This window comes from Marmota monax, unplaced genomic scaffold (genome assembly GCF_021218885.2).
Source record: "Marmota monax isolate L192 unplaced genomic scaffold, Marmota_monax_Labrador192_F-V1.1 WCK01_AAM20220418_F8-fsc00078, whole genome shotgun sequence".
NCBI classification, from domain to species: Eukaryota; Metazoa; Chordata; class Mammalia; order Rodentia; family Sciuridae; genus Marmota; species Marmota monax.
Window position 1 is genome coordinate 2,381,742 of NW_026694865.1, and position 13,954 is coordinate 2,395,695.

General features: G+C 45.7%; 1 protein-coding gene across 7 annotated transcripts in view; it reads right to left on the reverse strand.

Annotated features, from left to right (window-relative positions):
• Positions 1 to 1,501: 1,501 nt before the first annotated feature.
• The window catches only part of Paqr5 (progestin and adipoQ receptor family member 5), an 83,184-nt gene continuing 70,731 nt past the window's right edge, over positions 1,502 to 13,954 (reverse strand). For all 7 annotated transcript variants that reach the window (XM_046426533.1, XM_058573276.1, XM_046426534.2 and 4 more), the window contains 3 exons: positions 10,297 to 10,393; positions 8,321 to 8,462; positions 1,502 to 5,467 (listed from right to left, as the gene is read on the reverse strand). In XM_046426533.1, coding sequence (XP_046282489.1) covers positions 5,226 to 5,467; positions 8,321 to 8,462; positions 10,297 to 10,393 — 481 coding nt within the window. In that variant the 3' untranslated portion in view covers positions 1,502 to 5,225. The remainder of the gene's footprint in view (positions 5,468 to 8,320; positions 8,463 to 10,296; positions 10,394 to 13,954) is intronic.

The window sequence follows — 13,954 nt, forward strand, 5'->3', positions numbered from 1 at the left end:
CGAGGAAATAATATATTGCAACTAATGGGTTTGGGTTTCTCAACTGTTGAATTAACAATATCAAAAAGTGGAAGAGACCTCTGGAAAATCTTCTGTTATCTTGCAACACTTTTCTAAGTCTGAAATTATGTGTGTTGGAGGAAGAGTGGCTATATCAGTGCTTCTTAACTGCCTTATCTTAAAAATCACCTGGTGCTTTTACTGAAACATTCCAAACTTCAGGACCCCTTCCTTGGATATTATGTGTCAGTATGTTCAGGCCTTGCTATGCATTTTACAACACAGAAAATTTTAGACAGGCTGAACTGAATGATCTTTGAGTTTCTTTTATGTTCTACAGAAAGCAAAAGTTGAGCCAGTAGTAGAAACCAGTTGCTTGACATGAAGACAACAGAAGTGACAATTGTCTTGCCCTAGATACATTTATTACTGAGTTGAAGCATTCCATACAGTACAAAGAGCCATAGGAAGCCCCTTTGGCAACCTCTCAGGAAGAAAATTCAGAGAAATTTCAGAATTCTTCAAGACTCAGGTCATCCAAATGTCTTCCGGAGTTAAACATTTCAGAAACAACTGGCCCAATTTCTATCCTTCCAGTAAGAAAATCACCTGTTGGCCTCCGGGCCTTGTTACTTAACTGCTGTTTCTGCTTGAAGAGGCCCCCACTACCACACTAACCAGCCTGGCTCCTTCTACCCCTGGAGCTCTCCTCAGATATCAATTTATCAAAGTGGCCATCCAATTCACCTGCCACCGCTCCAGGCTTATTTCCTTTTTTTTGGTTTTTGTAGTAAGATGGGGATTGAACCCAGAGGTGTTGTAACATTGAGCTATATTCCCCGCCCCTTTTAAATTTTGAGACCTTTTTTATTTTGAGACCTCTTTTAAAGAGACAAGTTCTAAGTTGCTGAGACTGGCCTTGAATTTGCAATTCTCCTGCCACAGCCTCCCAAGTAGCTGCTATTCCAGTCCCCTCAACTCAGGCTAATTCTCTTTACAGAATTTAACCATTTATCTGACTGCCTCACCAGAATGCTAGTTCCAAGGGAACTAGCATTCTGGCATAGACATGGTTAGTAATTCTGAAACAACATTCAGTACATTCTAGGATCAAGAAAATAATATATTTGCAACTAATGGGTTTGGGTTTCTCAACTGTTGAAAGAGTTAATATCAAAAGGTGGGAGAGTGAAAGGTACCTGGGAAATCTTCTATTATCTTGCAACACTTTTCTAAGTCTGAAATTATGTGTGTTGGGGGAAGAGTGGCTATATAATATAAATTATACACAGAAAAGGGGAAATAACTACCCCAAATAATTTTGGGTTTTATTCACGTCTGTCTCCTCAGTTCCTATGACAGTGTCTGTACTATACGTACCAAGCCCTATTTAGTTGGATGATTTACCAATGTACACATGTATAGGAATCTATTTCTTGTGATGAATGTATTTTCAGTGCAGCAGGTGAAACATAACCAAATCAAATGGAAAACAGGCAACTTTATGATATTAAATATATTCTTTTAATTTTTCTCTCACACAGTTCAAGAAAACCAGACAGCATAAGTTGGGGGGAACATGTCCAAGTCAGGAAATGGGTGTTTGCTGTGATGGACTGTGGGCTAGAAAATCAGGGGCTGGCATTCAACTAAAATGCGATAAAGTATTATTATAGAGGGTGGTAATAGGTGTTTCATTTACAAGGAATTCACACAAAGGGGTTCCTGAGTGTACCCGACAGTACCGTTCTGCTCCACCCCACGTTCCTCAGAGCCTTGCAGGTGAGCAGAGTTCTGTAGTAAAGCTGATTCTCCTACATATTCTACCAACCATCACAAACTAATTCTTCAAAAGAAGATGGAGAGTTATTGTCTAAAAACTGAGTAACGGAAAATGAAGGTAAAGTGGACTACGTGACTTATTTCAATAACATCCAGGCTCCATCACAAAGGCAATGTCTGGAAAATCCTAGAACATGCAAGGGGCGGAGAAAGAGGTGCATCCCATTAGGAGTGTGCCTCCCCCGACAGTCACCTGAGTCATTATGTAGTGAACAGCTGTTACCAATGGGAGTATGTGACATATTGCAAGTGTATTGAGACATTTTTTAAAATTGAGAACTGCTGCATTAAAAGACATCTTGTCAGTGAAGTCTTCAATTGACTCCCTGTCAATATTTTTCACTCTGGGATGGCTTGGGTAAAACTTTGCCCATGTTAGACATCTAATGTCTATTACTTTATAATGACAACCTATGTGAACACATTTTCATTTCACTTTAGAATCTTCTAAAATCAGTGTGGTACTGAGAAACTGTTATGAAATTGTAATTGATAGCACTGTTCAAAAGTATACAATAGAACGACTAACCAAACTCGATCTTGCTCTGTTGATTTAATATTTCATTTCCATCATCACACATGATGAGAAAGCAACACCAGCAAAGATTAAGAATCTAAAAATCCTTCATGCTGATCACCCACAATCTTCCAACTATTTCTAAGCCTAACCAGAGAACATTATTTATTACTTATAAATAAGAGAATTTAAAATATTTTTGTCTGACATTACTAAAAAAAGTATATTTAAACTTTTTTTCACTATAAAATTGAAGCTGCAGTAAGATGAAATGGAAGCCCACAGACACTGCTGATGTGAATTCCACTAATAATATCAGATTCTTGCCAAAAAGCAAAATTTTTTGTGCAGTTTGCAATTAATGTAACAAAAATTTACCAGCCTGTATAATTTTATCTGCCTTCCCTAGAGGAAGTAAACTGATAATAAAACTAATGAAATCATATTTCTTGACCACTTGCATCCACTATAAGTTGTTACTTGTCCTTAGAGGATTAGACTATTTATAAGGCCATTGAAGTGTCTGGACTAGCTAATGGTAAAGGCAGTATTATAAGATGTGGGGGTATTCCTGAGTCAGTAAAGATGATCCTGCATTGTGATGGAGGCCCCTTAAGTCATTACCAAGAGCAGATCAGGGGTTGATGAGCCTCTGTTAGAATTGTTTTGCATCAGCATTTCTGTACTCCCTGAAAACACCATAAAATACTGAACTTTAATTAGTAATTCAACAAATGAGAAAATGCTTGATTTCAGTACTGTCAACCTAAATAACAGAAATGCTCCAAAGATAATAAATTTATTCAGGAATGGGCACTATAATGGGAATACTCATGTCATTGATTACATGTGTATTCAAGGAGGTTGAGGCAAAGGTACATTTTTAAAGGCAAAATGAGGATTATATAAGTTGTTTTTGCAATAATAATCCTTGAGTACAAGGATCAATAATAAGAGTAGCCATTAGTCCAAGGCTGAACGGGTATTAGTCAGAGGTCCTTGCAGAAGTGTTTTCTGTGTAAGGCTGTAGTGTTTGTGCAAAGCTGTGGTTCTGGCAGAGTTTTCAGTGATAGTTTTTGTTGTCAGGATTCATGCATGAGATCCCCTTCTTCATCACCTCCCAGCTTTATTAATCGTTGTTGTTATTTTTATCTAAGGATTGACCCACAAGACTCTGACAACTTTCATAGTATTCAGAGTAGAAAACTCTGGAAAATGGGGGATATGATGTCAAGCAGTGAGTTGCTAAAACTTAGATTAACCAAAACAAAACTGTTAGGGCCAATCAGTGCCTTCTGGAGAGGTGATGCCAGCTTGCTTCAAGCTTGTCCCCTGGCCTTCCTGCACAAGAACCACCTGGGGACTTGTGGTGCCCTATAGATTTCCTCTACAAAACCTACATTTACTTAGTAAAGCAGAATCCTGTTGTTCACATCAGGAGTCTGTATTTGTCACACACTTCCTTGGGGTTTCAGACTCACGGAAGCTTGAGGATATGACATTTGACCATCTTGTTGGCAAGGTCTTTTAACGTCCTCTGCATATGAATAATATATTTGGCAGCATATTTGAAATGTAAAAAAATATCAAATGTATGATATCTCTAAACATAGCACTTCTGTTGCTTTCAAAGTTAACAGATGAATACAACCAATTGGAATTAGCTCACCCAGTTCCATAGTTTAATACTTCTTACCTGTACTGCATAATACTTTGCAGCTCAAAATGGCAACAAGAGGGCAGAACATAACAGAACACCTGCCATCCCACTATAGGCTGTGGAGTTTAAAAAAAAAAAAAAAGCAAACAAAAGAAGAAAAAAAAAAAACCCTATATACTCCAAATCATGGGAACTTGTGTAGGGCATGACTTGCTGCCCGCTTCCCGGTGTTGGGGCCACACATGTGGCTGGGATGGCTCCTGGCGATCAGCCAGGAGGTGGTGCTGTGGGTGGTGCCGGAAAAGGCGGACCACCTCCAGGATAGGTCCAGGACTCTTCTGCCCTCCTGGACAGCTTGTGCCTTCCCTTAGGGACTATGGGATGGGTGTACTTGTGAACTCGCTCCACCCCTCTGACCTTTATCCTGATTGGCTCCTGTGCAGTATATAAGCTGTGTGTACTTCTTCAATAAACGAGAGATCCTGCTTTGACTAGTCTCCCTGGCACGTCTATTGTCCTCCAGCGAGGGAGGGCGGGCTGGGTGCCAGTCGACCTTTCAGGGCCTGTGGGGCGTGCGTGCTTTCCCCTGCTTCTCCCACTGGTCAGGAGGAGATAGGGGCTAAAACCCCCCACAAACTTGCACCTTGAAAACAGAATGGACTTGTGGGAAAAGGACTTTACAGTTCATTCCCTTCTCATTCTGGAATGTTTACCCTGTCCCCAGGGGTCCCAAAGATCCAACTTCCTGTTTCTCAGATCCTCCTAAAATCTTTCCTGCTCATTCTTTCGCAGTTGACAAGCTACTACTAGGCTCTTGGAAGAAGCTTTGCTACATGAATTTCATCAAATGAAGCCATTTATAAAGGTTCCATTTTTAAAAAACTACAAGGCCAGTATGCTTAATTCAGTCATTTAAGTTGAATTGAAAACTTTGTTTTAAACACACTTAAAACTTAATGAGATATGAACTTGCTTGATTGAGTTCATGTTCCCCTTTTAAAAATCATACATTACAGAATCAGTGCACATTTGGAGTAATGTCTCCATTTAAGTGCCTTTTTGACATAAACCTACTCAAAAATGCCAAGACACCAATCATTATAACTGTTTTTGGCCATCATAAGCCAGCACCATGCCACTGGCTTATGGTAGTTGGGGTGTTACAGCTTAATGTTGACATCTGGCACAAAAAGCTTACAGTCTGAATCATGTTTCTTTTTTATGTAATTCTGGCTCAGGAATCCGATACAGAGCAGCAGAGAAATAAATTATGTTGCTGAGGCTGAAGATGAGGCACAGCATTACGGCTACAGCTATCTGAGAGAAAGAGAAGGGCTTGAAGGCGGTCATGAGCCACTCCTTCCTTAGAGTCTTGTCCAGAAGTATGGCTTCCATCTGCAGGTGTGTGGCCAGGATCACGCACACGTGAAACAGCTGGTGGCTGTGACCTACAGCAAACACACAAAAGGCCATTGAGATCACTGAACAAAAGGAAGGAGTATTGACACAAACTATGACATGTTTGCTAAAAAGATGCTAAGTGAAAGAAGCCAGCAAGGGCACATATAGGATCCCATTTGCATGAAGTATTCAGAGTAGGCAAATCCACAGAGACAGAGGAGATTCATGGTTGCCTCGAGCAAAGGGTGGGAATTGGTATTCACAGTGCATGTTCTGAAATGGATTTATGGTGATGTTCAGGCAACTTGGAAAATTTACACAATATAACATTGACTTGTACAGTTGACTTTGGGAGACTCTTTTTTTTTTTTTTTTAGAGAGAATTTTAATGTTTATTTTTTAGTTTTTGGCGGACACAACATCTTTGTTGGTATGTGGTGCTGAGGATCAAACCCGGGCCGCACGCATGCCAAACGAGCACGCTACCGCTTGAGCCACATCCCCAGCCCCTGGGAGACTCTTTAATATATAAAGTACACCTTAATAAAAGTATTTTAAAGAACAGTGTGAGGGGGCTGAATGCATAGCTCAGTGGTAGAGTTTGTGCTTAATTCACACATGGGCCCTGGGTTCAATTGCCAGCAATATGAGAAAAATATGAAGACCATCAGAGCAAAATTCTTTTTCAGAACAACTTATTTACCACACTCATTTTCCAGATGAAAAAGGAAAAAGTTAGGCTGCATGTTTTTCTTGGACTGCTTACCAAGTGCTCTTCTCCCTCCTGCTGGTTAATCAGAAACATAACCAGGAACTCCTGTTCCTTGAAGGCAGGCTGCACCCAGCTCACATATCTCATCAACAGAGGGTGGAGCCCAGCAGAGGTGCTGGGAGTAAGCTGGGCCATGTGGTGAGTGGTGAGAAAAGGAATCCAATGCCCAGGGTCAGAGACTACTTTGGGTATGGGCCTCAGACACCAGGAGTGGGAGAAGAAGACCATACATGTTATGGTTTGAATATGTTGTGCCCTGAGAAATCCATATACTGATATCCTCAGAATGTGACCATATTAGGGAGAAAGGGTCTTTAGAGAATTAAGTGACAGGTCACTAGGGTGGCCCCTAATTCAGTGACCAATGTCCTTATAAAAATGGAGATTAGAACATAGACATGCACCTACACATAGAAGAAAATCACATGAAAACAGGTGGAAAAAATGGTCCACCCCAAACTAAAGAGAGAAAGCCAGGTCTCTGAAGAAACCAATCCTACCCACACCTGGATCTCAGACTTCCAGCCTCCAGAATGTGAGAAAATAACTTTGCGTTGTTTAGGCCATCCAGTCAAGGGTACTTGTATAGCAGCCTTAGCAACCTTATACAACATGAGAGTTCAAAAATGGTCCTCCAATTAAAAAGAAAAAAGTCCCATATTGTACCCTCAGTACCTATCCCAGAAAAAGTATTCAATAAACAAGTTAGAATTATAAGCTCAGGAGGGTTGAAGATTTGCAAGCAGATGTCTACTGAATTCTTTAAAGCCCCAGTCTCATTCCCAAAAAAGAAGGTGTCGAGAGGTGCCACTCTGGCCTCACTCGAGCTGAACACATTGCTCTGTATGATTCCAATCAGTGTGTGACACAGAAAAGCAGCTTGGGGGTGATGCTCCCCAAGGACATGGCCAAGCAGAGAGCAGTGACTCACTATGTTCACCAGCTAAGGCTCACACATGTCTCCATGAGGCCCCAAGAGAAAAGACAGAGCCACCAGCATCAGGTATACCCAAAATTTGACAGCAGCAAGGAAAAGTGACTTCAACAGTCCTGCCTACCAGGAATTGGGGGGCTTCCTGCAGTCATGGCTAATCAGGCCAGGCCAGCAAGTCCCATACAAGTTGGGCTCAGGGTACTAAAAGAGAGGGATTTCCGCCCCAGCAGAGTCAGTTACTTAAGGACTGAACATACCCATCATAAAGTGGTGTGCTGGCGAGTTCCTCCCTCAGGGGAGATTTTCTGCTCTGTTCTCTTAGGCCAGGGGAACAGGATAGAGGTGAATTAATAGAATTCTGAGAAGCAAAATAATGCCCCTCACTATTTTTCCTGCAGTCCCCAAGACTTCATCCATACCACCTCTACTTCCTTAAAGTGGGTCTGGAAGTAGCCATGGTATGCAGGGGCCAGTTGCCACCTGTTTCCTGGCCTCTGATCCTCCTCTCTTTTGGAAATCTGACCTCTAAGCATTTTGCTAGTTCCTACCCCTTCTGGCAGAACAGAAGAAGAGGATGGAGTTTTGTCAGATCAATCAAAGCATACCTGGTCACATCTCTTAGGTGGGAGGAGGTAGAAATTCAACCAGAGACCAAACGGGCTTGGAGAAAACTAAGGGTGTTTGCCATGTTGGAGAAAAAGACTGGCCCTGTGGTTTCCATGGACCTTATTTAAGGAACTTTCATCCCAAAGGCTTGTCACCTTCACCAGAAGTGACCCAAGGGTGACGTCCACTCAGCCAGCCTCAAAGCCAGGATGAGACATGAACTACAGATCCCCATCTTGCCTTCTCAAGGCCATCTTTCTTATTCCTCTCCACAGCTGCTCCCAATGTTCATTTAGTGATGGGAACCTAAGGTTCCTCCTCCTAAGGCTTCAGGTCTAGACCCGCCTGCTCTCCATCCTCCCTGCTCCTACCCAGCAAAGCACGGTGTCACATATGCTGGCCTCTGTCACCTTGCAGTGGCATTCACTTTGGCCTGAGCTTCCTCAAGATTTGCTTCTCTCCCTGCCCTTGTCTGTCCACCCTGCCCCCATGGGCCTTTGCAGCCACTACACTGGTGTCAGATAGGTCCCCTCCCTGGCCAGGAGATCAACAAGAATAAATAATAACAGGGCCACAGTGCTCACTCACCAATGTAGTCAAAGCATCCAGGGGCCAGGCACTCTGGCAGGTGTGCAGAGTACAAGACTGAGGCCAGGAGGGTCATGACAACGTGCTTCTGGTGGTACAAGGTGGCTTCATTTTCAATGTCCTCATCTGGGAACAGGAAGAGCTGCAGGTGTTTTAAGGAAACAGCAGGTCTTTAGAGGAGGACAGGCCTCCAACAGGCCCTGGTCCTTCTCAGCACCTGGGGTGGAGGCCCAGATACCTCAGCACCATGCAGGAACTCCACCCACCAGGCCTCCCACAGGTCCATGGCCTGGAGGAGGGACTCTCAGGGGCTGTGAGGGCAGAGCTTTTACTGAGTAGGATCAAGTCAGACCCAAGACAACTGTATTTTGACCCCCATCAAACGCTCATGAGAGACGATTGGGTTATTACACACACACACACACATAATTAGGAAAGGAAATTAGGAACAAGGAAAGTAAGAGAAAAGAAAAATCCTATTAGATATTTTGCTACTCTTTCTTGGGGTGAAATGTAAGTATAAAAGTGGTCTGTGGACATATGAACTCTCTTCAGCCCACACAGCCCTGGAACTGATGGTCCTGATTAAGACTTTAAGGCCTGAAGGCCTCTGAATCATTAAAGAGTATTAAGTACACCGTTTCATGGTTTGAGTGTAGTTTTTGTGTTATTATGTAAATAATAACAGTAGCTACCACTTATTATGCCTTTTACATGCATCATTTAATATAAGTCTCAACAATTACCATAAAGCAGACTCCATTTTGCAGAAAAGAAATGTGGGCCAGGGAGGGATTCACAAACCTCTAATAAGTAGCAAAGTCAGGATCAGAATCCCAGCAGGCTGGTTCCAGGACCAATGGCACCATTTAGAATTAGACACCACCCCTCTCCTCCCCACTGTCTGATGCACCAAGAGCTAGAAGCGCACAGCACTGGTGACAGTGCCGAGCCTGTGGCACACTATACTGACACTATACTGACTTAGTGGGTCTGCACACTTCCTTAAAGAAGGAACAAAAGGAAGGGGCTGTACCCCATCTCTAGGTCTCCCCCCGACCGTATAGGGGGAGCACAGAACAAACACTCGATGCCCGAGCTAGCAGGTGGAGCTTTCCACTCCCCTTCCCTGCCAGCCTTCGCCTGCTGGGTCTTATCATGGCACCCAGATGCTGGCTCTGGGAGAGGCCCCCTCCGTATGGACTGTGTGCCAGGCATTGCTGGGCCCACCGGATCCACCGTGTGGATTGATCCTCATTACCTCCTACGAAGGAGAAATGTTAGTCTCACTTCCAGATGAAGAGCCTCAGGTTCAGAGGGTTCTGTTCACTGCCCAAGATCACACAGCCAGGGAGCAGTGGAACCAGAAATTGAACTCAGGCCTACCTAATTTGAGAGTACATGGACTTTCCCCTTCTTATCCTACCTAAACCCTCCTCTCCTCTGTGTTCTCTGATTAATTCCCATCTTCCTTGAAGACCTTCATTCATACCTTTTCCTTCAATTCTAAACGAGCATACATTAATCAGTGATAAGACACAATAATGCATTTATTGGACTCCTGCCATCAATCAGCACTACACATGTCAATTCACATAATCCTCCTCAAAACCCACAGTGGTGTTAATATCATGCCCTTTTTATAGATAAGGGACATCAAGATGCGGAGAACTTGCCCAAGGACTGGCAGCAAGGATTAGCGATTGGCCTCCAGAGCCCACCCTTGCTCACTGTACCAAACCCCAAGCTGCCTGTCCTGCCCAGCTCTGGGCCATTGCTCCTGAGCCCCCAGGCACATTGTCTCTCAGGGCCTCCATGCTCATGCCATCTCTAATCTCTGCATATGCCATCAAGGCAGCGAGATCTTGCCTCCTGTGTGTCATATGGTGTCCAGTATGGAGTTTCGACCCCCAGAAGCTCAGGAAATGACTGCCTCCTAGGTGTGCCCACAGAACGGGATGCAGCTAGGCCCTTACCCTGTAGAAGATGGGCAGGGAGTCCCAGGTGTAAGGGTAAGCAAAGGCGAGGACGCGAAGCACCTTGCAGAGACGGGGCTTCTGGATTTCAAGAAACCTAAATTGGGGAAGGAAAGGGGGAAGAAATGGAAATGAAAAGTTTCAGGCAATCACATGTGTGCACACCGAACATAACAGAAAGGCTGGTAAGCAACAGAAGACGAGCAGTTTGCATCTCCTCCTGTGACCAGCCGCTTTCTCACCAGCCTCTTCCCTGGTGGAAATGACAGACCCTCAGATTGAAAAGGATGTCTGCAGAAACTTGTCCTGACACCATGAGAATCAGTGTGTCCAGACCAAGCCAGGGAGGAGACTCCTGGCAGAAACCCTACAAGTGCCAAGTTACTCAACTGCAAGGAGATTTACAAAAGTCCAGTTACCTCCAGGACCAGGAAGGGAAGGCACTGCCATGGACCCTGTGAAGCATGCTCTATGGAGGTGAGAGGTACCTGACTCCTGGGAGCCTCCCAGGTGAGGACCATGAGGAAAACCTGGCTTCAGGTAGGTAAGCTGCAGGGTTTCCAGACTATTGATACCACACCCAGCCGTGCTGGCCAGTTTGCTCCTTCTCTCCTTCATCTCCAGTCTCTCCAACCCAACATGAACACTAGTGACACTGGTTGTTGCAGAGAGGCAGGTCCCCCTGAGCAGACCATGATAGGGCCTCAGTGGGCCCAGGGAGGGACAGCAGCTAAAGGTGTGGGAACCGGCAGCACAGCTGGCAGGCTGGACACCAGGAAGACATCAATGGCCAAGGAGATTTCACACAAAACCATAGCTTGGAACTGACGCCCTGGTAAGGAAGTGCTCATGTGTCCCTGCTGGACCACCAAGGCCAGGTGTCAGGGGCCAGTACCCATTTAAATACTGCAGTGTACTGCACAAGTCTGGATTTCTCCTCAGGGACCCATGCCCTGCAGTGGGGTTGAAGGCCCAGCAGGGTGGTGTGCAGAGATTTGGCATCAAGGCCCTCAGGAGGCAGTTCGGCTGCAGTCTGAAGAAACAGTGGAAGCACTGGGGCCCTCCCAGCCTTGGATCATCATGGGATCTGCTGGGATAGGGCCTGTGTCCTACCACTATGCCCATCTCTGCTCCCCAACCCTCTGTCCCAACCCAGGATTTGCTAAAAATTAGGCTTGAAAGGTGTTTAGAACAGCAAAGCACAGTTACTAAAATGCAGTAAATGTGTGTGGCTCTACCCCCACCCCCATCTCAGAGCCATGTTGGACCAGCCCTTTCTCCCTCACTACCTACTGCTCCTACTGAGCTGGGCCCACCTCCCCTGGACAGGCTGTTCATGTTACTTAAGAGCCAGCATGTACACCTGTGTGCATATCCCACTGCTGTCCATACCATCTGATAGACTCACATCTGACTGGGGAACCTTCTTCAAGGGCAGACATTGGATCTGGTCAGGTCGGGATTCCCCAAACCCAGCCCAGAACTGTGCCTGACGATCAATTTCTAGGCCAGTGTATTCTTCCCAGTCCTCAGGGAAGCCGGGCAAATTAGTCTTCATGAGGACCCCCTGCTTGAGGGTAGGAGGAGGACACCATGGGCCCTGTGGAGCCCATAGCTCCAGAGACAGTTTCACTCAAGACCACAGGCAAGTATCTTCTTTCCTGTCTGTGCCCATAAAACAGGAAGCATGTGGTAGGTTCCAGGAACAGAAAAGGGATACTTAGGGAGAAAGAAGAGAAGGAGCTGGAGGAGAAGTGCCCTTGATTCATCATCACCTTATCCAAGAACCACATCCTTGGACAGCGCTGCAGGCATCTGGGGAAGGGAGGCTGCACAGAGCTGTGATCTCGCCCCTCAGGACCCTGTGACTATGACAGGTTTCCTGATCTTTGTGTGCCTCCAAGGCCTTGGGCGTAGTCTAGGGTCAATGACTTCCTCCCTCACAGTGTTAAGTATTTGCTAAAAATGAGGCTTGAAAGATGTTTAGAACAGCAAAGCACAGTTACTAAAATGCAGTAAATGTGTGTGGCTCTACCCCCACCCCCATCTCAGAGCCATGTTGGACCAGCAAACAGGAATTGGAGGAAAGTCAGGCTGGGTGATCTGCGTAAAGTCAGATGAGCTAATAAGAGACAAAGCTAGGTTTAAACTAGGACTGTGGACCTCTCTGGTTTCACACTGCCCCCTGCCTGCCCCAGAAGGCCCAGCCTTTGCTCTTCCCAACAGCCTCTGCCCCCGAGGCCTAAAGGAGCACACTCACACTGCCCTAATGGCCCGGGCACCTGCCCCTGCTGCCTTTTCAGTCTACCCTGGCTGTGCACTGCCACCACTTGCCAGCTCTGGGGAAGAGGCTTGCCCTAAAGTGCATTCCTTGCAGCCACTTACGAAGAAATCTGGCTCTGGCTGGTGAGGGCCATCCCCCAAAGCATGGATTTCCTGTGACTTGAGACAACATTTCGCCTCCCCAGGGGCCAGGGGCATCGGACCAGCCTCTCCAGCCGCAAATCCGAGTCTATAGGAGGAAAAAAAAAGGAGAAAAAAGCAGAACAGGAGAGAGAAGGCAACAGAGGAAAAAGCAGAAAAGCCAGTAGCCACAGAGGTGCCTCCCACTATCAAGATGCAATTCCACATCAAACCACAAGGTGCCGCCACAGCCAGAGATTCCAGGAGTGAGTGCCAGGCATCCTGTGAGCAGCCACAGAACCCTCCAAAGCCTCCAAGCCCCACAAGTGTCCAAAGCCCACCCTGTGTAACTTCCTGCACCCAAGGGTCAAATAGATAGTTAGTAAGAATTCAGTAATACTCTTCCCACATGAGACCAGCAGGAAATACTGGATTTGGAGAGAAGCCTGGCTTAAAGGGTTAGGTCAATAAATGTGGTAACAAAGCTGTAAGGAATTCTGGAACTAGGGCCTGGAACTAATGGGGATTTATAAAAATCCCTCTATTGCAGAAGGGTGTGTGTGTGTGTGTGTGTGTGTGTGTGTGTTTATATTTTGTGACTGTGTGTGTGTGGGGGGGTCAGGTCCCTCTTTGCCTTCTGACCAAGGCTCCTCGGCCTCCAGAAGTGTCTAGAACCAGGTCTGCTGAGTCTCTACCCTGGGCTCTGGCCTCCAAGCCACTCCCAGGCCAGTTCATGCCCCTGCACCACCACAGCCTCCTCCTCCTAGCATCACTCTCGTGGTGTAGCTCACTGTGTACCCGGCATGAAGATTAATCTCTTCCCTCATAGCACTGACCACAGGCCATTTCACACAGCAACTTTGTCAAATAAATAAATAAATAAAAATCAATGGCTGGACGTGCTGGACAGATGATTCACAGTGACTTGTGCTGCGTGGCAAACACTGCATAAGTAGCATTCCTACAGGGAGTGAGGCTGCGCTGTTGGGCTGCTGGGCAGTTGGCAGGCCAGCATCCTGATCTCCCCGATGCAGAGAGGGTGCACATTCCCCCTCCACCCCTTCAAATGCTATAGAATGGGAAAGAATGTTCTTCTGGAACACGCTTCCTTGAACTAAGTTCCTTGGTATTAAGAACCAAAACACCACTCAGGGCACTACAGTCCCCCATGTCGAGATGGACCCTAATGGTTTGAACAGCACTGGAGCAAGTGCCATGAACCCATGACCCCTGCTGGGCCTGTGAACACCCAGGT